This window comes from Vidua chalybeata, chromosome 1, assembly GCF_026979565.1.
Source record: "Vidua chalybeata isolate OUT-0048 chromosome 1, bVidCha1 merged haplotype, whole genome shotgun sequence".
NCBI classification, from domain to species: domain Eukaryota; kingdom Metazoa; phylum Chordata; class Aves; order Passeriformes; family Viduidae; genus Vidua; species Vidua chalybeata.
The window spans coordinates 74,117,844-74,142,564 of record NC_071530.1 but is presented as its reverse complement, the minus strand read 5'-3'; the positions used below and the strand labels follow the sequence as shown (position 1 = coordinate 74,142,564).

At 35.5% G+C, this 24,721-nt stretch overlaps 1 protein-coding gene across 1 annotated transcript in view; it reads right to left on the bottom strand.

Moving 5' to 3' along the window:
- Nucleotides 1-3,963: 3,963 nt before the first annotated feature.
- CDH9 (cadherin 9) overlaps nucleotides 3,964-24,721 on the bottom strand; it is a 95,643-nt gene continuing 74,885 nt past the window's right edge. Inside the window, exons 6-12 of the mRNA XM_053951267.1 lie at nucleotides 23,298-23,485; nucleotides 21,688-21,941; nucleotides 20,271-20,407; nucleotides 18,790-18,911; nucleotides 8,578-8,695; nucleotides 8,239-8,490; nucleotides 3,964-5,420 (exon numbers count right to left, since the gene is read on the bottom strand). Of these exons, the coding sequence (XP_053807242.1) occupies nucleotides 4,933-5,420; nucleotides 8,239-8,490; nucleotides 8,578-8,695; nucleotides 18,790-18,911; nucleotides 20,271-20,407; nucleotides 21,688-21,941; nucleotides 23,298-23,485 (1,559 nt within the window). The 3' untranslated portion in view covers nucleotides 3,964-4,932. The remainder of the gene's footprint in view (nucleotides 5,421-8,238; nucleotides 8,491-8,577; nucleotides 8,696-18,789; nucleotides 18,912-20,270; nucleotides 20,408-21,687; nucleotides 21,942-23,297; nucleotides 23,486-24,721) is intronic.

Below are 24,721 nucleotides of genomic sequence, written 5' to 3'. Positions count from 1 at the left end.
TCCCCATTCTTTTTTTTTATTTTTGTTTCTGAAACTTCTCATTTGTCTACAAAATGAATTACAAAACATAAAAAATAACAATACTCCAATATGCAATGACCCAGACACTTATGTGCACTGTCTGTCTGCTTAGCACGAGTGAGAAATGAAGTGTAAATGTAACTTTAAAATATGACTTTCACTGTAAATTAGACTACTAGTAGTTGAAATACCTTTGGTAGAACAAAAGGTGTTAATGTCTGTTTTCATCAATGCATAAGAAATATGCTGATGGAAGTTTCATATACTTTTCTTTGTTCTGTGTGTGACTATTCTGTTCTAAAAACAGTCATTTAATGAAAGGACTAAAAATTTTATGCATTTTATGTATGATGGTGGTTGTATTTAGGTTACTTAACCTGGCATAATGAGGAGCCTGCTTTTGCATTTCACTGAGAAATGTAGCCTTCTGTGGGAGATCATCTCCAGTATTATTTTGTGCTAAGTCTACTTATCAGAGTAAGCTTGCAAGTCTATGAGAATAGCACAAAAGCCAGTTTAAGTGAAAAGAAATAGAAAATACATAGATATTATTACAAAACAAGACCTCCATCAAGCTGAAATGGCTTTATGTTTGTTTGGTTTTTTTTTCCCCTTGGAATATTCACTTGACATTTTTCTGTATTCATTTTTACTCCTTTTTCTAAGCTTATTTGTTCTTAACCCTGGAGAGAACCCATTCAAAATCGATTTAAGTCTGTTCAGAATGATCACTAAATCTAACAGTATTTCCTTGGGAGTTACTAAATTTATCTTGGTCCTTTACAATCACAAGTAGGTTTTCTGCCAGAGATTGAGTTAGTCTTGTAAATTCTAAGGTTTCCCAACTGCTTCTTCTCCTTTGCAGTGAACCACAACAGAGTGGCTCTGAGTGGCAGAAAAGAGATCCTTGGCAAGATTAGCACCATAAAAATTACTTTTCTCCTTTCTCTTGAGCCTCTTCTAAGGTCCCAAGCCCTTGAGCTCCCCAGAGAGATGTCTGACGTATTAGTCAGTTCCATCAATCCGTAACTTTGGTCAACAAGCACAGTTAACTTCACAGAGGATGAAGAGGTGCATAAATATGAAATGCCCAGCACTTCAGTGCCTCAGTTCTCTCACAGAGGGAGGAAAATCTGCAGAAGCATCACTGAAAGGAATTGCGACCTCTCATCTCTCTCTTTGCTTTTTGATGCTTAACCAGTATGGCATATCCCACTGTCAATCAGCACTTGTGCCCATTATTGGACCTATGTTATTTGCCTATCCAGCTGAATCCTGGTTTCTACTGGTCTTTTTTTGTTGTACCTTCTCTAAATTGTATATATCAATGTCACTCATCTTGAAATGCCAAGGAAGCTAACAACTTAATCAGTACCAGTTTGTATGGGACAACTCCAAGGCATTTTCTGTGTCAGTTAGCTCCTTCCATCACACTAGGGTAGGGGTATCCATGCTGCATCCAGGTGTAACATGGAGTCAGTGGTTGGAGACAGAGAAGACACACACTCAGTGGTCCTTGTGACAAACAGCCTCAAGTTTATTCCTGTAGCGCCTTTTATAGGAGCTCAAATTTCCTTAGCTTACACGTGTGATTGGTTGAGGTCTTAGCACCATCCAGCTCTCTGGCCAATGATACATCTGCATTTAGGCTGAATGACATTGGCTGAGGGGCCCTGTGTAGATTTGAATCCAACCTATCCTTGCCCACCCAGGGACTGCAATGCTACATCCAGGTTTTCCAAATGTAGACCTGTAAAACCAGCAATAGCCATCAAATTCTAAAAGGCTTCTCATAAGATTCTTTTCCTCCTCCGTGTCTTTAGGAATCAACTTTGTCAGCTACTTTTATTTGTTGGAAGAATGCTTGAAATTGCCAATAGTTTTGTGAAATTACTTGTTTTACTATGTCAACTACATGAATTTCTGTGATCTGTAAATCCATGTAGGTAATTTTTTAAACACATATTGCTTAAAGAATTACAGGACTCTTGGACTCACAGGAAAGCATGGCAAAGTCTCATTCTCTTGCTGAAAACAAAGGCTCTGTCTCTCTCTCTTTAGTGGCTATGACTCAGGGTATGAGAAAACCTAGGGTGAGAGAAGGGGAGTGAGGTACCTTTTTTGGTTGATTTTCTGGACTTTCTGCTCTTCCCAATTTACCACGGTGGTACCATGACATGGTGATACTGAGCACATGTCTCTTTGAGAGCATTCTGTGAGGTGACTTCTATTATACTCCTTTCTGCTTTCTGGCAGTGAAGAAAAAACAAAACAAAACAAAACACCCCCAAAAAAAAAAAAGAGAAAAACCAACACTCCAAAATACAGAAATGAACTTGTTTCTATATGGAATATAGAATTTTTAAGCTATTTTTGTGTCTTTAAGGAAGAAGAATTTCTCACACCCTGTTCCTCGTATTCTGCCTTTGCTAGTATCCTCATTGATGCCTCTCTGGTACCCCTCCTGCTCCAGGTCATAACAACTTAAAAACTTAGTCAAGTCCACTGGCATATACTTTGCCCGTATCAGTTCTTGCTTGAGGATAGATTTCCATTTTCCTCTCCACTGTCATTTCACTTTGCTGTGTGATATTCAGACTTCTGATGACAATTTACAAGATTGCTGAAAGATGTCCTCTATTGTGTAACATGAAGTTTGGTGTACAACTTCTATAAGTCAGAAAAGTTTATTGTATATTTTCTTTCTATTTTGGTTTTGTTTGGGTTTCACTCCTCCCCTCTTCCCCAGTCTTTTCTCTTCAGGGACATGGGTTTTTATTGTCCCTTTATTTTTTCTTCCATCCCATCTTGAGGCAATGTCTTAAAGTTATGGAAATTGAATTCAAAGAATAATGGATTCCTGTGAACTTTCACTTTCTGAGCAACAGGTTGAGAACATACACTCCATAACTCTTTTCACCTCCAAAAGACACAAAACAGAAATATGCATTCTTATGTCATCAAGATATACAGTATTGCCCTGTAACTGCATCACATCCATGTAAATAGCTGCCACATATTTGCAGGTTATTTTGACATTTCTATGATGCTAAAGTTTTTTTCTTTTCAACATAGTGTCACACGGACCTGATGTGCATCTCACAGCAAGCTGTTCAGGTGCTTGTTTGGAACCATAATCACACAGACATTCCTTCCCCCCAAAAGAAAGAATTCAGTGCAAAGAAACTTGAGATACATCCTTGGGGCTGGCAGAAGAGTATGGTTGAAGGACTAAATAAAGAATAATAAAGAAATATTTTTGCTAAATAATCTGACAGTCAACATAGTAGAAAGGTAATTAGGAGTGTGTTCTTATATCTGGCTGAAGGGTCTCTGAGGCTGAAGCCTCTTTATTATTTTATGGTAAGAGATATGTGCCTCAGTAGTCCACATAATATTGTCAATGTATATCTTAAGTTTCATTATAAAAAGACCTGGAAAATGGCTAATTAATATAGAGAAAACCTTGAAACATTATTATTTTGTAGGTGATTTTTTTGAAAGACCTGTAGGTGTTGGTTTTCCTTAAAGTTAACATTAAAAATGTATATGCTTTGGGTAATGCACTTCCTGTATTGTCTAAACTGTTTCTTTTCCTTAAATTTGAGGTTTTATATTCTTCTTTTAACAAATGTGGATAAACCCTTCAACTTTGTTAAATCATGTGATCCACTTATATTCTTTTTATTCTGTGTTCTAAAAAATAAGTGTATTGCATAAAAGCATATCCAGCAAATATATTTTAAACAAAAATATGTACTTGATGACTGTCATTAAGGCTGTAGGAAATATGCAAAAGAACACACTTCTTTGAAGGAGTAGAACATTAATAACTTTAATAAAGTACTAGTTAGACTTTGGTTTTATTTCTTGGTTCCCTTTTATTTAAAAGAAATTATCAGTAATATACCTGATTTTTCTAATTGTCTCAAAGCTCCAAAATAAGATTAGTATATAATAACCTTCCTTTCATTATTCATACTAGCTTAATTATTCAATTTCTTTGAAGGTATATTAAAAATTGCTTTCACATCTACGAGAATAAACTTTAATAGTTCCTTAGATCCCTAGGCATCTATCTGTTCAGTCCTCTCAGTGGTCATCTGTTCATGTAAAAAGGCATGTGTATGTGAGCTTCACCATGAAACAGTATTATGCCATGTAGCAATACACATTGCAAGTCAGAGTGCATTTATTTATAATCACTTTTTCAAAATAGTTTTTTTCTGTTTTCTACACTGCATTCTCATTACAGAGCCCTCTCTCCATATCATTCTTGCACAGTAGATTGCAACCACTAATCTAAGAAGATGCATTCAAAAATGAAGTATTGCACAATACCAAGTTTCCTTTGTTCAGAAAGACTGGACAGTTCTTTATGATTGACAAAGTACATGAGTAAGTAGTCTTTTTATAAATTCTAATTTATTTAATAAAAATACAAAAATATAAATATACATATATAAAAATATCAGGATGAATCAACACACAGATATTTTTAACTCAATAAATATGGCAGTAATATTAATCTTTTTAAAGTGTATTTTTGAGATTAAATTACAATGCAGATGCACACTGTCCAATATAGTAGGAAAGGTAAAGCAAAGCAATTTAAAAATATGGAGTTTCCATGTCATTATCAAAGGCACAAAAAGCCTTTTGTTATCTTTTCATTTCCTATAAAACCCTTTAATCAGAAGTTTCTAGGCAGAGAGGGTGGGTTATAGTGTTTTTTAAAATCTCAATCGTTCATATTCATTCACGTTGACCTATTGATTAAGCAAACCCTTACTAAGACAACACCTATTTTTTGTAAATTTTTTATTCCCAAGTATGAGAGTAGGCCACTTTATTTATCTAGGAACATAGACATGAATTCCACTAACACTGACCAGGTCACAGATTACTTTCTCAGTCTCGATCACTGTCCTCTCCACCATACATATCTGCTAATTTTTTAAACCGAGGTCCCCAGTCACTGAGGTAATCATAGTCTTGGTTGCCTTCTGTGGTAAGTGATTCCAGGGAGCTGAGTGAATTTGCTACGGAATCATTTCCTTCATAAGCATATGTTGCTAATGAATCATAAGGAGGGGCAGCTGGGTCTGAATCATTTTCCTTTAACCTTCTATGAATAAAATCTTGGACATCGATGTTTTCCCAAAGAGGTGCAGTCCGCCTTATCTGAAATATTGCTTCTGGGATAACATCTCTCCTCATCTTACTTTCCTCCCTTGCTTCAGGATTTCTCAGTGTGCCAATGTCAAAAGCCTGGGTGTCTTCTTCCCCACCTCCTTCATCATTGTAGGTCACAATATTGTCCCGAACATCATCTTTTGAGATGATCAAGGGTTCTTTCTTCCTCTGTCTCTTGAGAGCCGTAAACAAGACAACTAATACTAAAAGGAAACAAAAAGTGAATGAATAAACAGATTGTTAGAAAGTAAATAAATGAGGCAAAATTTTACCTCATGTTTCGACCTAGAAAGGTTTTAAGGCTGGAATGGGATTTTTAGTAGAAATGTAGCGATAAAATCTATTTCCAAGTTAATAAGGGAAAGTATAAATGATTTGATAGCAATCAAAAACTTAATATTTTTTTAAACCTATGGGAGGAATTATCAAAATATTTTATATTTTAAATAAGTTTGCAACTAAGCTGAAGGTGAAAAGTAAACAATACCATACAATATTATCCTACTAAGGTTTGATTTTGATTTTAATTTTGTAAGTACTACCTTTCTGGCAGTCACTAAGGGTCCTTTCATCAAATGTAGTTGAATCTCCTTGGCAAAAGTTATTTACACTCTTGAAAGCTAGTGATTTAGGTATTCCCAAGTGTCTAATTCACTTCTGAATATGGGATCTACAGGTCTCTCTGACAATAAGCACCTGAAGACCTTAAGCTATCAATATAATTGACAAAACTACTTTTGCTTCAATGACTGTGAGAATTGAAATCCAAAGCTTGTTACTAAATGTTTCTTTTGAAAAAACACGATCCCCTTAGTTTATGAAACGCTAGTAGAATAACTCTTTCTTCTGAAGAGGTAAGGATTGATACAAAAATGAAGCTCTATATGCGGAGATAAAAAAATGAAGTTAGGATTTTGTAAATACATTCTGGTGTCTAAATGCTATTGATTTCAGTAGAAATTCAATGCTTAAGTGCATGTAAAAATCTGACTCTCTCTCCAGTAGCTGGAGTAAATAATAGAGGCCAGAAAGACCATCTGTCAATGAGACATAACAGTGATTGCTGAACCATAAATTACAACAGTGCTGACTGGTTTAGTTGTGTCCTAGGAGCTAAGTTTTTACTCTGAATCACCTGAATACTGGTGAATATAAGCTAAGATTTGACATGCTGCGGGTAGGGAGAGGGAAATAGAGATCTTCCACATGCCATGATATTATGCTGTGAATATAAAATTAATAAAATATGTTCCTTTTTGTATTGTTTGGGTTTTGTTCCTTGTACTGTACAGAGGCCCTTCTTTTCATAATGCTAGATGAGAAACTACACACTTTAGTAAGATTAAGAACTCCATGTAGGAGAAAAGGGCAGATCACTAAGAAGTTATCATGAAGTGTCTTTCACAGCCTGGTACTTAATTTGTCTCACCTATATTGGGCATGTTGTTTACTATTATAGTTATAGTTTACTATAAGAGTTTATAGTTTACTATAAATAGTAAATAGTTTACTATAAATAGTAAATAGTTTACTAGTTTACTATAATAGTTTATTATTATAACACAGCACCTTGTTGAAAAATTAAATAAGATGCTGAGTATCATACTAGCTGTAGACTAAAAGTTCTGTTTAGATACTCCACAGTCACATGTTTCATTGACTTCATATATGTCAGCAGTTCTAAGCAGAACAGGGCCTCTAACCCTGGGGCTGAGACACAAGTGTCATACTTGTTCTGCACAGCAATGGTCCCTGATCCTCTTCTGAGTCTCATATTCTATTGCTGTGGCCCTAAGGCACATCTAACTTCGATAAGTTCAAAGTTTAGTACAGATTTGTTCAATCTGTACTAAAGCATTGCAGCCAGTCAGGGCAATGATTTTATTCTGAGTGAGTAAGGGCATGTGTTTCATGCTCCATTTTTTCCTGCTCTTGTCCAGGAGTACAGGATGGCTTTAAAGATGCAGAGCTTGTTGACATGATGATAACAACTATGCAAGGTGAAGAGCTAGGTCTGGCAGAGCTTGAACCATAATTTTCTCCTGAGAATGGTGCCTTTCAAGTTCTGCCTCTCAGCAGACTATCAGCAGATTCCCTGACTATGCCTGGGCAACATCCTGGGGAATCCAAGGGGGCTGGTGCTGAAACCAGGCCAGCAGCAATGCCCGAATCTAAGTAGTTTATCAGTTTGTTAGAGCTCAAGTATTCTCCCTCCCTTAAGCCCAGTACAGATAAGTTTATAGATAGTGCCCTTCTTCTAATACCTATAGCAAATATTAGGAGGATCACAGAATTATCTTGAATCCAGGGTAAAAGCTAAAAAAAAAATATATCCCCTTATAATTATATAATCTAACACCTGTATCTTCCCACTGACCCCTTGGCAAGCTATGTTTGCTAGGACAGGTGGAAAATGAAAGAGGTTTTCTGCAGTTTTACTAGAAAGTAGAGGTGATGACACTTGCAAAACATGCAAGTTGAAATTTTTATGTTCTTAACACCAGATAATGAGCTAACATTTATTCTACTTCCTTCATATGTAACCACATCTTTCTAATGCTTCTACCGTCCAAACACTCATTTGACTTCTGTTCTCATACTTATTTAATCAGCCGTTCTCACTATCACTTGCAAGAAATTGAATATTTCTATCCTATGCTTTTGAGCTAAATATTTTCTGAACAGGAAAAACCAAAATCTTTCATCATTAAATAGTTAATATAATTCATAATATTGTTGCAAAACTTAGCACAGCATCAGAAATATGATTTTAAAGTTCTGCATCTAAATGAAGATCTGATTGAACATTACTCAAATGAGCATGGTAACTAAAAATTACCCTATATTTTCAATTGTATTTAAACCAAATAGCACAGTCTCACTCTTCTCACACAATCTTCTAAAGAGTAATGATGATATTTTTCTGCAGGGTCATGTGAATATGGGCTTTAAGAATATCAGGACTCTTGAAGTGACTAGATCTTTGTCTGGTCAAGTAAACAACTCATCACAGGTACCTACTTAGCAGGATAATGATGCAGAGGAGAATGGCCACCAGTGCCCCCGTGCTGAGGCCGGCAGGGAGGAGCAAGGCCTCAGCACTGCAGGACTGCATGTTCCCCCGGCTGTCACAGGCACACACCCGGATGGTCAGCGTGCCCGTGCTGCTCTGGATTGGGTAGTCGTTGTCAAATATTATGATTGGCAGAAGATAGGTACTCGTCTTACTACGGCTGTAGCCATTTCTTCTAGTCATAATTCCTGCTGTGTTATCTAGAATGGAAACACAGAATCAATAAATGTTTCTGAATTAAGTTTTATGTGATATTGGGGAGGGGGGGTGTTAGGGTCAGCAGTTACCTTTGTTGTCTACAACAGAGAAGTTCGGATGAACAGCAAATTCTGGCACCAACTCAAAGAAAAATTTGTGTCCTCGAGGAGGCTGATCTTTGTCAATTGCGCTCACAGTCTGTATGAGCTATAAAGGAAAGAGTATTTCATGCTATTTTAGAAAACTGGTGTTTCAATTCTCTGCTTTTCATGTCCCATAAAAATCCAATGAATCTCTATCTGAAGACAAAAACTGATGTCCTAAGCCAAATGTTTCCCACATAAATACAGTAGAGCTTACACTAAACAAATTATTTTATGGTTCAAACATATAACAAAGGAGGAAATAGGGTCCAGTCTGCACTGCAGAACAACCATGTGCTTTGATTTGTACTCAGTATCTTGCAGTGATACAGAAACATTTGCCCTTCTGAATAAGCCATAAACCTCCTGTGGCTTCATGAAGCAATGACAGAGAGTGCTGTGTAAACCAGTTGTTAAGTGGGTCTAATTCTCAATCCACCTCATCTGCTCCTGGCGATAAATTGGAGTACTGCACTGGCAGGATTCTCGATTCTCCTGGGGTAATAAAAAGAGAAGCTTTACTCCTTCCTAAATTGAAACCTCTGGCTGTGGAGCTTAATAGCTGCCCTAACAAGGCCACTCAAGCCCAGCTGGGAAGGAGTGATAATAGTGCCAGAATAGGGTCAGAGCAGAGTGGGCTGAAAAAAGAGAGGCTTCAGCAGTACATCTGGATTGCATAAGCTTTTTTTTTGTTTTGCATCAAAACGTGCAAACGTGTGTACTCATGTTTATGTAGACACACATAAATGCTAACAATTTGACTATTTTTTTAATCTATCTGCTGGTGGTCTGACAAAGAGAGGCTAAAGGAAACATCTGCAGAACTGAGGAAGGAAAAGTTACCGAGGAACAGCTGTGGTTTATGAATTGACTTGCAACATTTAACACCATGCCACACGGTGTAAGTCACAGTAACTCCAGAAAGCTCTGTGAGTGGCTGTTCTGTCATTTGCCCTTCCTGGTGGGTGTCACCAGAGAGTAAACCATAGTCCACCTTGGCTTGCAAGGACAGGTTTGCATCCAATCACCAGATTACAAAACTGGTGGTGCAAAAATAGGAGTCAGTCTCAACTGAGGATGCTATAACTCAGTACAGGTGCATTTCTATGGAACTTAAAGGCAGAATATGTTCAGCAGCCAGACATTTTTCTTTCAAAGCCAAGAGGGAGCCAATGACTGTCTTGAGTTTTCAGGTGTTTCCAGTGTTCAGGGTGTCTTGAAATTCCACAGATATCAAAGCCACTCGTTATCAAAGACTTTGGTTTTCCCTTATTTCCAGAGAAGGTGCACCTTGACTTCTTCCAGAAATACAGTAATTAACAAGCAGCACTAATGTGATCTATAAACTTTGTGCCAATCAAATAAGGAATTCCTTTTTCATATATACTGTCTCTGAACATCAGCCTTAATGGGATTTGAGGATAATGGGATTTGAGAGAAATTTTGGAAGGTATGTAGTATCTCACAGAACGGATCATTATGCTAAAGTGGTTTTTTGCTGTTATCATTCAGAATCTTGCTACCACTAGTGCTGTACTGCACCATGAATATTTGATCCATTTTTTCTAGTTAACTTTGGATAATTTGATAACAATTAGTAATATTGAATTATAATTTTAAAAACCCCATAACAAAAAACCAAACCCAAAACGTAACACAGAAACAGTTGAGAGGTCTGAGTTTAGCTCATTCACTTTCTAACAGCTCCTTCTAAAACAAACACACAATATTTTTTATAATTTCTTTTTATTTTTCAGGTATATTGAGGAACTTGAATGGTTATCTGTAAACATCAGCCTTGCACAAAAGGATTTGACTATGCTCAAAACACGATTATGCAGTTTTTCTAAGTGTAATTAGAATTTATATGTAGTAATAACTACATATAAAAATCTCTTCATTTTTAAAGCATTTAATGTTCATTGATCTTTCATTTTGAATTTTTTTTATAATTTTTAGTTGTTTCACAAGATTTGTCAAATCCTTGTTTATGGTGAAGTATCCTGTTTAGAGTGTTTCTAAATTGCAATTTAGAAATTGCTTTTGTTCAGTTGCTTTTGTCTTTACTGTAATCTGCTTCTGAGAGTGTTAGTACAGAAAACAAGACTAGGGCTGAGTTTAATTTCAGTTTTCCACAGTTTAAAAATATTGCTAAAAAAAACCCAAAACATTTTGAGTGGGCTAAGACACCAAATTTAAATGAGAAAATTTTCCTTTCACATTAGCACAAGTTTGAACATACAGAAGAAATAGAAAAGTACCAGGGATAAGAGTGGTAGAATAAGTGACAACATTTGTGCAGTTTACAATTACTTGCTGAAAAACTCTAGGAGAAAATATCCTGCTGCAATAACTATCAGAAACTGTAGTTGAGTATCTTGGGTCTTTTTTGAGATGTAATCATTGGGTGTTTGTAAGATTTGAATCCCTTCATGTGCAAATCACATGGAGAAGCACAATTGTACCAGGCACAGAGGAACCTAATTACAACAAATAATTATTGTTGAGGGTAAGGCTGAAGAAAAAAAAACCCAACCTCATTACCTGATCTAACTATTGACAACATAAAATGAGAGGCTGGTAGGCTGTTTGCCTACCAGAAAAAAAAAGGAGATTAAAAGAACAATGAGAAACCATGATTTCAGGTGAATTGTTCCAAATGACGAGCAGGTGAAAGGAAATTAGAAATCTTATCTAATTAAGGAAATTTTTTTTCAGTTATACAGCTGTAAATAAAAGAAAATGATGTCAGTGATAATCACCACAGAAATGAAAGTGATCTGGCTATTTTTAAGTATCTCATTTATATGAAGAAAAGTTAGTACTCTTTTGTGTACATTTTTTGATTTCATTTCAGAAATATATTCACCCATTTTGATGCACTTATGGACATTGAGTTATGATCACTCTTCATCAGGACTTGAGAGCAAGATATCTGATGATGTAAGATTTATGATTGAAGAGTTATTTCAAGAAAATTACTTTTGCTCAAATATTTTTCAAGCATATCAAGCTTAGAGGAAATAAAACCATTCTCATTATTTTCTTTTTTTCATACCTTCCCACATGAATGAGCACAGTTTAGGAAATACAGCCGTATTGTCACTATTTTGAGGGTTATGCATGTGAATAAGCATTTCTGTGTATTTTAAAAAAACACTGCCATACTCTCGAGTGGATCTTAATAGGTCAATTCAAGTTTTTTAAGGGTCACTTTTCTTTGAGGTAATGAAAATTTAAACATAAGCATTGATATGAAGTTTTCTCTTTTACATTCAGGACAAGGTGCTTGTAGCAGTTTGACAATGTTAAATGAGTAGCAAGAAGAATTATTCCCAATGGAAACATTTCTTAATGATCTTGGGACCAGTGCTGGTCCCAAGCTTTAGTAAACAGCTTTAGTAACAGTCCCACTAGTAAAAAGCTTTAGCCATGCTGTTTACTAGTGCTCTGACAATGACTGGTGTCTTGGGACAGGTGTTCTTTAATATCTTTATACATTATATAGGCAGTGAGATCAAGTGCACCCTCAGCGAGTTTGCAGATGACATGAGTGGTGTGCAGATGACACGAGCTGAGTGGTGTGGCTGACACAACAGAAAGAAGGGATCCTGTCCAGAGAGACCTGGGAAATTGTGAGAAGTAGACCTATGAGACTCTCACAAAGTTCAACAAGTCCAAGTATAAGGTGCTGCACCTGGGCCAGGACAATCCTAGACAAGAGCATAGAATGGGAGAAAATATCATTAACAGAAGCCTTTCAGAGAAGAGCTTGAAGGTTCTGGTAGATGAAAAGCAGGACATGAGCCAAAAATCTGTGCTTAGAGCTCAGAAGGCCATCTGTATCCTGGGCTGCATTAAAAGAGGAGTAGCCAGCAGGTCAAGGGAAGTGATTCTACTGCTCTACTCTTCCCTTGTGAGATCCTACCTGGAGCACTGAATTCAGGTCTGGAGTCCTAACCATAACGGAGATGTGGGTCTATTAGAGTGAGACCAGTGTAGGGGAACAAAGATGGTTTAGGGGTATGGAGCATCTGTCCAGTGAAGACAGGCTGAGAGAGTTGGGGTTGTTCAGTATGGAGAAGAGAAGACTCTAGAGAGATCTTACTGTCAGCCTCCAGTACTTTAAGAGGACTTATAAAAGAGTGGAAGATTGACTTCTTACACAGGCAGATGGGGATAGGACAAGGGGGAATGATTTTTAACTAAAAGAGGAACAATTTAGTTTAGATGTTAGAAAGGAATTCTTCATTCAAATAATCTTGAGACACTAAACCAAGTTGCTCAGAGACACTGTGAATGATCCATCCCTGGAAGTGTTCCAAGCCAGGATGGATGGAGCCCGGAGCAACCCAACCAGTCTAGTGGCACATTCCTGGCCATGGCCAAGGGGGTTGGAACAAGATGGTCTTTAAGGTCCTTTTCAATCCAAATAATTGTATCTATTTATTGTTTCTATTTATTTCTTTCATGATGAAGACAGAGATTCTGCTAAAGGGTTTGGACCTGTTTTCCACTGAAATATTTTTTTTTCAAACATGAAATACTTCAATTACAATCCTGTTTCATGTTGTTTGTTTTTTTTTTTTTGACCTTGATGCTATTACTTTAGGACTTACACTGCAGTCAAAGCTATCACTGTAGTTTATGTTCAGGCTATTTTATAGTTATTTGTACTCATGTCTGAAAAAGTGGTTGGGGGTGAGTGGACTGCCTAGAAACAGATTCCTTTTATGTATCTTATACATCCTTAGGCAAAGGCTGCTCTTCACGTTGTCTTAAAGACAGCAAGCAAGTAGAAGCTAGGTGGGGGAATTCTGAAACAGGAAGGGTCTCTGTGCACTTAAGAGCATGCTGTTAGCATTCCTGAGGCTGCATATGTATACACAGAGAGCTGCACAAGTAGAAGGCTTTGGTTATAGGCACAGCCTTGGGAATGCCTTTAAAAGAAATATAGGAACCATTAAAGCAAATGTTAAGCTTTATCAGCACAGAGGTCAGAACCATCTAGACACTTTTAAGATGGGCTTTTCAGTGTGTGCTGGCTTGGCATGTCATGCAAAAAAATGGCTGTTGCACCTTGGCTCCAGGGTGTACTCTTTACAAACTACAGCCACGTGCTTTGAAAAGTTCCTTGGAGAAACATGAACAAGATGAAGTCCATGGGTGGACACATGCAATATGTTTTCAGGTTAAACATTTCTACTAATAAAACAAAAGCCGAGACTAATAGAACATTTGCAAAGAATTCTGCTGCTACTTCTTTTCAAAACAGTAATGTATTAGTGGTTGTTATTTTATTTCTAAACATTTTTCTTTTTCAAAATTCCTTTCTTCAAAATTCATTATAAATGGTGAAAAATGATGTCACTTTCACAGAAATTTAAAGATGGTCAGTGTTGTAGATCGCCCTTCTGAAGTTTAAATACAAGATGATTATCATATAGCATAAAAATTATACTTCCAGTCACAAAGACCATTGGAGAAAGATATTGTTAGGGTAGAGGTACAGTAACAACTGCTGAATTTTTGTTGTTTCTGTATGTAACAGAAGAGTAGAGCAGGCCTTTAATCCACTTGAAGCATTTGGGCTTTCATTTTTTGTTATATCATGCTCTTAGTTAAATCTGGTTGTTGTACAAAAGAGAAATAGACTTAAAAGTATCACTAAGCATTTGAGAAAGGAATGTCTAGGAAATGTTAGTGTTTATTTTTGTCTAACATTTTTAAAGAAGTGGTATAGAAGAGAACAGAACAAATTCTGGATTTCGAAGCACTGGCTTTCTTGAAAGTTATTGAACTTGTTTAATGCTTCCAGTGTTTCTCTAGGAATCTGGAAAGACCTCACCACTTTGCAATAAACTATGGGGGAGAAAATCCTGTGAGAGAAACTATGTATGGCAATCATGAGAACAATGTGTGCAAATGTTATGGGGAGATGATGGAAGAACAGCTTTTTTTCTCCTATCCTCTCTTCCTCTTACCCCTTTTCCTGCCTGTATGATCTGGTAGGGTCAATCATTAATTAACCTTGAATGTATTACTAACAGCAAGTGTAAATATGTGGGACAAAGGTTATGTAAAAGACATGATGATATGGCCCATAGGAGTGTTTCAAAATCAATCCAGCTGTCAGTGGACGTCCATCTTGTCATTATGTGGCCTGAGTGATCACACTTGTACAGACACAATTCTAGGCTATACCCCTGTAAGGTGCTAGCTGCAGAAAACAGTCTCCATCACACATGTGCAAGCTTGAATAGATGCCTGCCACTTAACAAAACTTCACGTTCAGTAATGCAAAGCAGTTTGGTTTCCAGGTCTTGGCTCTGTTCCACAAATGTGTTGGCAGTTTTAAGCAGGAGTGAATGCTTATCAAAAGTTGGAAAACTCGCACTTCAATTCTTACTTAAAAAGACAGACTGTTAACATGGGTCTCTCACTAAAATAAGCCAAAAGGTGTCTACCTAGTGAAGCAGCTACAATGCATATGAAGTCATGACTGATAATTAGATATTCACCCTTGAGAAAAAAGTGATCTCTGCTCTCTTTTAAAAAGAGAGGGAGGGTATAGAGAGTAATGAAAAGAAAAATCAGGCAAGTATCTGAAGAAGGAAAACTTTCTACTTTCTGACGTCTGAAAGCCTGTGAATGTCAGGAAAGAATATTGAATCAGAGGGGAAAAGAGTGACCCAGGTTGTTTTCTTGATGGGTGTTGAAATTAGCTAAATTTTTGCCAACAATAAACTTTGCAATAAACTATGGAGCTAAATTTTTACCAACAAGTTGTTCAGCTAAATCAGTCTCCTTCTCAAGTGTATCTTCCTGGTTTCCATGGAGAGTACTCATCCTCTAATCCAGCTAAAAAGACCCAATTAATTCCTGCGACAAGGGCATGAGAGAACTTGTACCAAAGCCTTCCCTACAACAGTCCCTGAGGTTTCAAGATTAAGGGTTTCTAAATTGCATGAGAGGAAGGTTGCTTCCTACTTTTCTTTAGCCTGTGTATTAGCCAATGGAATGAGATTCTTATGGTGACAAATGTGTTTCAACCTAATGAACATAGATTTTTATTAAACTTTTGTGATAAGGTTTCTCCCCAGTCATACCATTGTTGTTAGGAGACAAGAGTAGGAGAAACTCTGTAGGATTTTCTTTCCTCTGACCCTTCTAAGGCTATCTGAAAACCATGAGTGAAGCCTCTATTATCTGTTGATGTTGAGAATGAGTAATGTTGCTTGGTAGCAGAGAACAATACTTGATCATTCTGATGCTTCCTGATGCACCTGAGACTTAGAGAGCAGTGTGACTAGTAACTGGTCCTGGTTAAAAAGAAAAAAAATTAACTAAATATATTTATCTTCTCAGTCTGATTCTTTTGTTATGGTAAACAAAAGATGTAGAAGCAGCGCTGTGATATATCAAGAAGCAATAATGATTATAATAAAAAAGCTGGTTTGGGCAATCTCTAAAATAGGCTGGAGTAGTACTAAATGAACACATGTTTCTATTTTTCTTGTATTATACAGGGACTGCTAGACATGAGCAATACAGGTTGTCTGGAACTTAGCACCCTTGGTCAAAACATTCAAGTTCATATATCTATATTCATTGCTATTTTAAGCACCAAAATAAAAGTACTCTCATGTATTGAAGGTAGTCTCTCTTCTGAAATACTAAGTCAGTTACATGTAAATGTCCAGATACAAACTCAGGTGCCTTTTTTGAAGATCCCAGCTGTTAAAAAATAGACAACCAAAATGAATCTCTCATTTTTCTGTAGCTACACTTGGTGCACACTGTGTTTTTAGTATTTCGTAGGTTTTTCCAGTGAAGGAAAATAATTGCTGAAATTACATTGGTAAATTAGATGTATAGGAGATCTGGAAAGCAACATGCATACCTATCTAATGGGTCTCTGACATATCTGTTATTAGGTAAGCACAGAATTTACCAGAAAGATAAATGATATTTCATACATTCATGGATATTTCACCAAGTATGCTAGACTAGATGGAAATTGGATTAAGGAAATTGACAGCCAGTATGCCTGGACTGAACTTCTTCAAATATATGACAAAACCTCTATTTGCTGGTTGGCAAAATTGCACAAGATTAATTTCAATTAGATCTTAATTTCTAAGTTTTTGAACGTTTCTTTGTGTTATGTGAATAAAATACATGACTCACTTTTCTACCAGTCATGACACTGAGATTTTAAGATTTATTTGCCTCAATTTTGTCTTGTGCAATGAGACATTGTTACACTAACAGAATTTAGATTCTGTGGCAGCTGTTTGAACTTAATGACTAGAATTATCTGAATGTATTCAGCATGAAAAAAACAGCTTACAAGTCATAAAGTAAAACTTTATGGATCTAATAGCCAAAAGCTTGGAGAATTTTTGTACCTTCTGTAAGACTTGAACTGTATTATTAAGTGGCAATTTATGTCACTGGTTAAGACAGGACGATGTGATTATAAACCTTAGTTGTTGTGAAAAGTATTCTTTTTTCATTTTTCTGGTATGATAATTCCTTCCACTGTTTTAATTTAATTCATCACTTCCTTTGATGTGTATATTCATCTATTTATATAATTTACATAAAAATAGTCAAACTTCCTTTAAAAAAATGAAAAAATTGTCAAATACCTCTTCAAAGGGTAGTGATTTTTTTTTAATCAAAGTATACTCTTCCATCCTAACCCATTTTGCCTGAATTCTGATATTATGTGTAATGAATGAAAAATGAATAGAATCTTATACACTATCCCAAGAAAATATTGTATCCACTTTTTTTCCCTCTTTTTTTTTTCTTCTACCTGTTAACAATTCATAAAACACCACTTGAATTGAATCTGAATTGAGCAAGAACACAGGTTCTTGCTCTGCATGGAGTTCTGCAATACCTGAAAAGCTAAACTCATCTCAAGTAGCATCTATGCAACTTTTGGTGAAGCCCCTGTGACTTAAAAAACACTGGGCAGAAAATCAGGTAAAACATGAGCATGGTTCCTGATGTGTATCCATATCACCCATCTTTGTAAAGTCTTTGAATATTGCATAGTCACTGTACTCTAAAGAAAAACAAAATATTATACATATTATGCATATACATATACTTTCCATATATTTTCTGTGAAGCCAGACAGTTTTGGCTGGATGATGACAGCCTAAAGCTAGTGAGACCTGAGGACAGACCTAAGCTGTCCTTAGGGCTTCATCCTGGCTTGTCCCTCCTAGAGTAGGAACCCACTCATGTTTGTGCTAGTGAAAATAATAATCTCAACTTTTTTCTTCCAGTCAAAAATAAATCAGTCTAGAGAAGAGGCTCATGCGTGGTGTCAGGTCCATTTTGGAGATATAATCTTAAAGTACCCTATCTGCTACTAAATCCAGTTATTTTGTAAATACTTTAAAAAAAAAATCTTTCTTCACAAGATTTAAAACTGAAGGACTGACTGCCATCAGCATAAATAGATGATGTTGTAATGGCAGCAATATTAAGACATTTTTGTAATATGCTGGCTCTGAGTTCTGTTGCTTTATCTACTTACTCAAATCCAAATTATCACTTTGTTTTATCTTCAATTTTTTTCTTGTCTCTTATAATTTTACAGAATTCTGAGGTCATTTAGAAAGGGATATACATGATCTTTGATCAGACTCGACTCAATACCAGACTGAGTTTTAACCTACAATGGAAACAGTTGCATTTCTCTTTATTTTTGAAAAAGTTTGGTTCACACCTCTTCTTAACTGAGACATAATAAAGATTTTCCTGCTTCATATAATTGAAGGTGTTGCTACATCAACTAAGATAATGATAAAAATCCAGAAATAAATGGAATTATTGTGCAGCATAAAGCATTTTGTAGCATTTTGCAAAACTATTTCTGAAAAATATTTTCTGATATTAGAAATGAAAAACCATCTTAAAGTATCATTTTTTATTATATCCTATGCTATTCTACTAGGATATTATCCTTCATCTTTTATGCCCTTTTTTGAATCAAACTTGTATTTTCTGCAGAAGATAGGAAATGAAGAGGCTGGGTTAGTCCACTTCTGTTCAAACTAATATATTGAAGTCTTCATAATGGCACTGCAGGATAGTTTCCTTACAAGTTTTTTGGTAATATTAGTATTGGTTTACCTGTCCTGCTTTTGCATTTTCACAAACAAATGTTTCATAGTAGTTGGCAAACTCTGGTGCATGATCATTTATGTCTAAAATCCGTATGAAGACAGGTATCTGGCTACTTTGTTTAGGATTATCTGAAAAAAAAATAATTATATTAAAATACAAAGAGATATGTATATGAAATTAATCCAATATTTTTTTCCCAATAGATATTAGAAATGTTCTATTTTCTTGATTATACTAAAACAATTAGATTTCATTTTCTGATGACATACATTACATATACATGAAAGTCCTATTTATAATTGAAACAATTTTTCTATTATTTTATATATATATGTATATATAATATAAAGTATGCTTAAATTGATTTGCATTAAAAACAGGGCACTGAGTTGTTATGGAGGTGTATTCTTTATATCAGTTCAGCAAATAATTCATTGCAAAAGTCATTCCATGAGGCTGAGCTATTAAGAACATTTACCTTTTCAAATCAATAAAGCAGTAAGAGTGTCAGTAAACAATGCCACTACCAAAAACACACACAAACACAAAACCAAAAAAACCCAAACCAAAGCTGTCCTTTCTCCCCTAACTGTAAAAAACAAAATATTATAATGATAAATGCAGGATATGATCATCAATCAGTCTTCACAAACCTCCAAACTCAAGGTATTGCCAGAGAGGATTCTCAAACTATGCATATTGAAAATGTAGAACATGTTTGACCAAACAATGAAAAGCATTTAAGAGGAAAAGATAAAAGATATAAATCTTTCTGAAAATGGGGATATGACTCATGTCTCCATATTACCCAACTCTCAGACTCTTAAGCTCATTGACTCCCAGGTAATCTATAGGAGAATAAAGGAAGGCAGAAAATCAGTCTGTTTCCCCCTTTGATGACTGTTGCCTCAGAAAAAAAGTAGGCAAGACACATCCATGCCTGAAAGTATCTTACAGAATAGTAAAGAATCCAGGTGAAAGATTAAGCCCAGGGTTTGCTTCAGAAATGGAGGGCAAAAATTTTCCCTAGTCTTGACTTCAAACAAAGCCATTTTCTGAGATATGTTAAATCCATTGAGGTAAAGCATAACTTTCTCCCACTTACAGAGGTTATTCTGACAATGTATTTGTATGTCAGGGACATTTTTTCTCCCCTTCCTCCAAGGATTTTCCCAAAGACTTAGTGCAACACACCTGCACCATATTATTTGATGTAAATTCTCAAGGAACCAGCTAACTTATCTAATGTATATTGTATATGGTTTTGTTGAGCCTGAGAGTTCCTAAATATCCTTGCAAAAAATGGGCAAAATGTATCTTAAAATAATAAATTGGACTTTTATATGTGTGTTTAAAGATGTCTTGTCTACCAATAACATCTGGATAAGGACAAAACAAATGAAACAAGATAAGTCACAGAAACTGTAGAATTTAATTCTTTTCTCAGGTCAAATATTCTTCTGAGATAAATTCTATCTTCATCTTACTGATTTCAGTTGCTATGACAGTGATGTTGTGCCAGGGAGTTTCTTCTCGGTCAAGTGGCTTTGAGAGGAATAAGGATCCATTTCCTGAATAGATGTTGAATATTCGGTCAAGGTCAGTGTGTCGATCTAAAGAATATCTGTCAAGATACAGTAAAATAGCGCATCACAATCTCTCATTGCAGTCTCCAGTTTAGCTCACAGCCACCTCTAAAAGTTTTCCAATTTTAACTGTGCTTAATCAAGCATGTTTTCTTTACAATTAACCTAAGCTTTCCCATAACTACCTGTGTGCTACAAATACTTAGAAACAATTTTAAGACTAGTGAGGAGGATGAAGAGCAAATTATTATGTGAGTGTTTTTTAGATTGATAAATGAAATTACATTTTAGCTCATAATGTGAATTTTGGAATAATAACTAAAAGTTAACTTTTTTAGATAAGATTTTTTGCAAATTAATTGTTTCTTAGAGAACTCTGTCACCAAAGGACACATATTGCAGACACAAGGAAGTATCAGTTTAAAAGATCTATTTTGGAGATGTCACAAGGACCACAAAATTTGAGAGAAAAAACTTTCAATTAGTTGTTCTTTAAGATGAAATTTCTTAAAATCTTGTTTTGTGATACTTGCTTTTGCTTTGTTCTTACCCAGCAAGACAAAACTTGGTTTACAGCTGTTTTTTAATCAGCCTAGTAGTTAGCAGTTATAATCAGGTTAAATTGAGATTTTATACATATTTTATTTAAAAATATTTTATTTTCCTCCTCCTCTCACACCTCCTACCTCAATACATACTGCTGCAGGACATAGGAAGCTTGTTCAGAAATGCAGAGATCAATTTTCATAATCACTTGCATGGTAAATAGTCAAATTTAGCTGCTGTGCTTGTCACTGCAGATAATAATAATAGAAGATTGGTAACAATTACAGCAATTTCACAACACTGAACTTTTAATTCTAACTGTTATTACTTTCTTGCAATGATTTCTTATTCAATATACTGTGATCACTAAATAGTTAAGCTATGGAACATGGGCGTTATGTACAGAAGTGTGACTTATCAAGCATCAGGGAGCACAGAATACACAGAATTTTGAATGTTTTAGATAGTATAAAAGAATAATTTTATGAACAGCTTGGTGAACCTACTAGGACACACTGGCAATTAAATGCTGACATCTCCTTTCTTTTTACCTGGTGCCTGTAGACTGTTCTTAAAAAGCATTCTCTGCACCTCTCATTGTGCTAATTGTGTTTGCCTTCACAAGCTAACATAGATATTTCTTTTGGAATTTTCCAACAGCCCCCATGTGCTTAATTACTCAAACAGCCTCTTTCTACCTTGCGCTCTCATTGTTCTCTGTGTATGAGATTTGACCCACATCTAAAGAATTTTATATTGCATAATGGCTTACTTTATTGCATTCTTTGCTATATCTGGGTCTTGGGCTACAACCTGCCCAATAATGCTTCCTTCCTTGGCATCTTCATCTACCTCTATTAAATACCAGGGTCTGCTGAACACTGGAGGTTCATCAGTGTCTTCAACAGAAATTTTGACAAAAGCCGTATCTTTGAATGGCCCCAGCTGAAGAAAACGAGGATCAGGATGAGTGTTGCTTGCTTCTACTTTTAGGGTATATAACACCTTGTTTTCAAAATCCAGATGCTGAGGAGCAAATAATAAAAATAACAAAGAAAATTACATCACTTTACAAAAGAAATGTGAGTAAGTTTTACAATCTGAATCAAAAGGTAAAACATTTTTAGGAGCAAAAGCTCAAAATTTTAATCCATCTTGGGGAAGATGGATTATATTCAATCTTATTCTTGACATTAAAATTAAGGATTATTGTAGGATAGCAAGGCAATTATGATCCCTCTGCCTATTAATTGTTCAGGTTCCTGAAAAAAAAAAAAGGAGGTTTTGACCTTTATAAAAATAAAAATATAGAAATAGGGAAGTTTTACTCAGTCCACAACAAGGAGTTGTGTAAAGTCATATTTGTCTCATCCCATTGACAGTAAATAGAACAATTATTCCAGTTCTAAATGCTCTCTGTCCTATTTATCTTTTCTTTATTTTCTTTTACCCATTACCATCTACCCTTGCCTGTTTGGCACTAGGAACAAACCAGACTTGTCCCTGGTCTCTGTGTTCCTCAAGAACACAGAAAGAAAAATGGTGTTTGTAAACTGGTGTTTGTAACTAGTGTTTGTAAAAAGAAAATCTGTGAAGTTTGATTTTCAATCCATGTGACATTTACGTCATGCATATCCATATATGGCACACGTTCATATATACATATACATAAACAAGTATACCTGTTTCCAAACATGTTTATACATCGATATTTTATTTTAGGTAGTTATTAATTAATGTTACTGATATATTTAATAACACTAGAATCAAAAGGAGTGTTCAGAGTTTAAGAGGCTGAATTCTGAAAAGCAATCAATAAATTTGTCAGACATGGTAGTTTGAATTAAATTTCTGCGAATGTCTTGGCTCTTTGAAGTTTCACTGACATCATAGGTAACAACTGAAGTATCACCAAGACTGGACTTAAAACAAGACAGATTTTAGGAACTGGAGATAACAGACTGTAGAACAGATTAGAGAGGGAGAGTTTAGTATTGGATGTGCAAATTCATCAAGCTCCAGGTAAGCCTACCACTCTTGTAAGTCTTAGAACAGCAATCAGCTGATGAACCCCACTGTGAACTGAACCTCTCCAAGTTTTCACAGCCCTAATTTGAAAGTACTGTGTGTGAAAGTCTATATATTGAACAGACAGCAGCCCCTGAAATATTGCTTTATGTGAAGTGACATGCCAGTAAATTTCCCTTGAGACTTGAAAACAACAGATACCTGCTGAAGAAAGAGAAGAACAAAACTAATACAACAGCTCCTTGGCAGCCTGACCCCTTGTGAGACCTACCCTCCCTTTCCCTGGAAAGAGGAAAAATAACCGTAACACCTGAAGAGCTAAGTACATATAAAAGAGAGGGAGAAAAAGTAAACCTTTTTGACAGTTATAATCCCTTCCTGTGTGTCCTTGTCAGTGATGATATCAAACATGTCTGATCCATCCCCATTGGAGATGCTATACTCAATCTCTGCATTTTCTCCCACATCGGGGTCATTGGCTTTAATTCTGCCAAGAGGAGTCCCAGGTGGTGCAGATTCAGGAGAGCTGAACTGGTAGGAGCCTAGAAGAGCAAAATCAAGCATTTATTGTTTTGAGAAACATTTTTTTTTTCTGAATAAAAATTATCTTCAATTTCAACTGGATTTTTTAAAGTAACCTGAAGTTCCAAACACTGTAAGAAAAATGCTGCTAGTCATCACATTAAACTTTAAAACAGGATTCAGAATTGATTGACAAACTGTAAAAAAAAATTCAAGCTATTCTTCCAAGCTATATAATACTGTGTTTCTTTGGTTTTTTCTTCAGTTTTAAGGGAAAAAGGTGCTAAACAGTAAGGTACCAGTTCTTACCCTGATTATTAGCACTATATATGTTTTTTTTTCTCTAGAAATGTTCCTAGATATATTTAGAAACAGGAAAGGATTTTATTTTGTTCTCTCAAGGTTGTTCTCAGACTAGGGTTGTAGAAATCAGTGAGGATTTTGGAAAGAGACTAAAATAGAATAGCCTTTTCTTTTAATTCCTTTGAAATATATTGCAGTAAGTGTTCTGTTTTAAAATAATAAATTCATCTGTTATTGATAATATATGCTAAAGAGTAATGGTAAAGGGCATTTGGATACATGTTCATGTTAATTGCTATTGCTATTTTTATAATCAGAGTCTTCTAGAAAGAAATCTGATTACACAGACCCTTTACTCTTGCTTGTGTGCGTGAAAAGTGAATTCACACATATTTTCTGACAACATTTAAAATAAATATAATTTTAAAGACATGTTGTAGCAGAAAACCTATTAATCAGATGGATTTATTTACTGGGAAAAAGCAGACATGGAAGATGTTTCCTCACTAGCAAGACAAAAAAAATTCTAATTTGGTATTTTCTGTTGTTTGCTTCCAAGAAAATGTAAAAAAATCCAAACACTTCTGATGGATTCAGATTTTGCACATAATGTGTCAGAATTTGATGTTTCTTTTGATCTGTTTTTTTCATGTGAATTCATATTACTTTACTGAGTGAAGTAGTAGCATTGGAGAAATACCTTAAAAGTCTGACAAAATTATCACCTAATAAAGTGTACAACCTTTATTCAAAGGATCCGAAGAGGACACATATAAATTTTACTGACTTGTAGTAAAGTACAGTCAACTCTCTTTGTTGCAACAATCCTATTTCCTCTATTTACATTCTTTTTTAAAACACCTAAAGGATCCTGACCTGATTCATTTAATACAAGGAATATATAAAAATTCTAAGTGCAGAATGAGTTTCTGTCCCCAGTTGTAAAGAGTAAA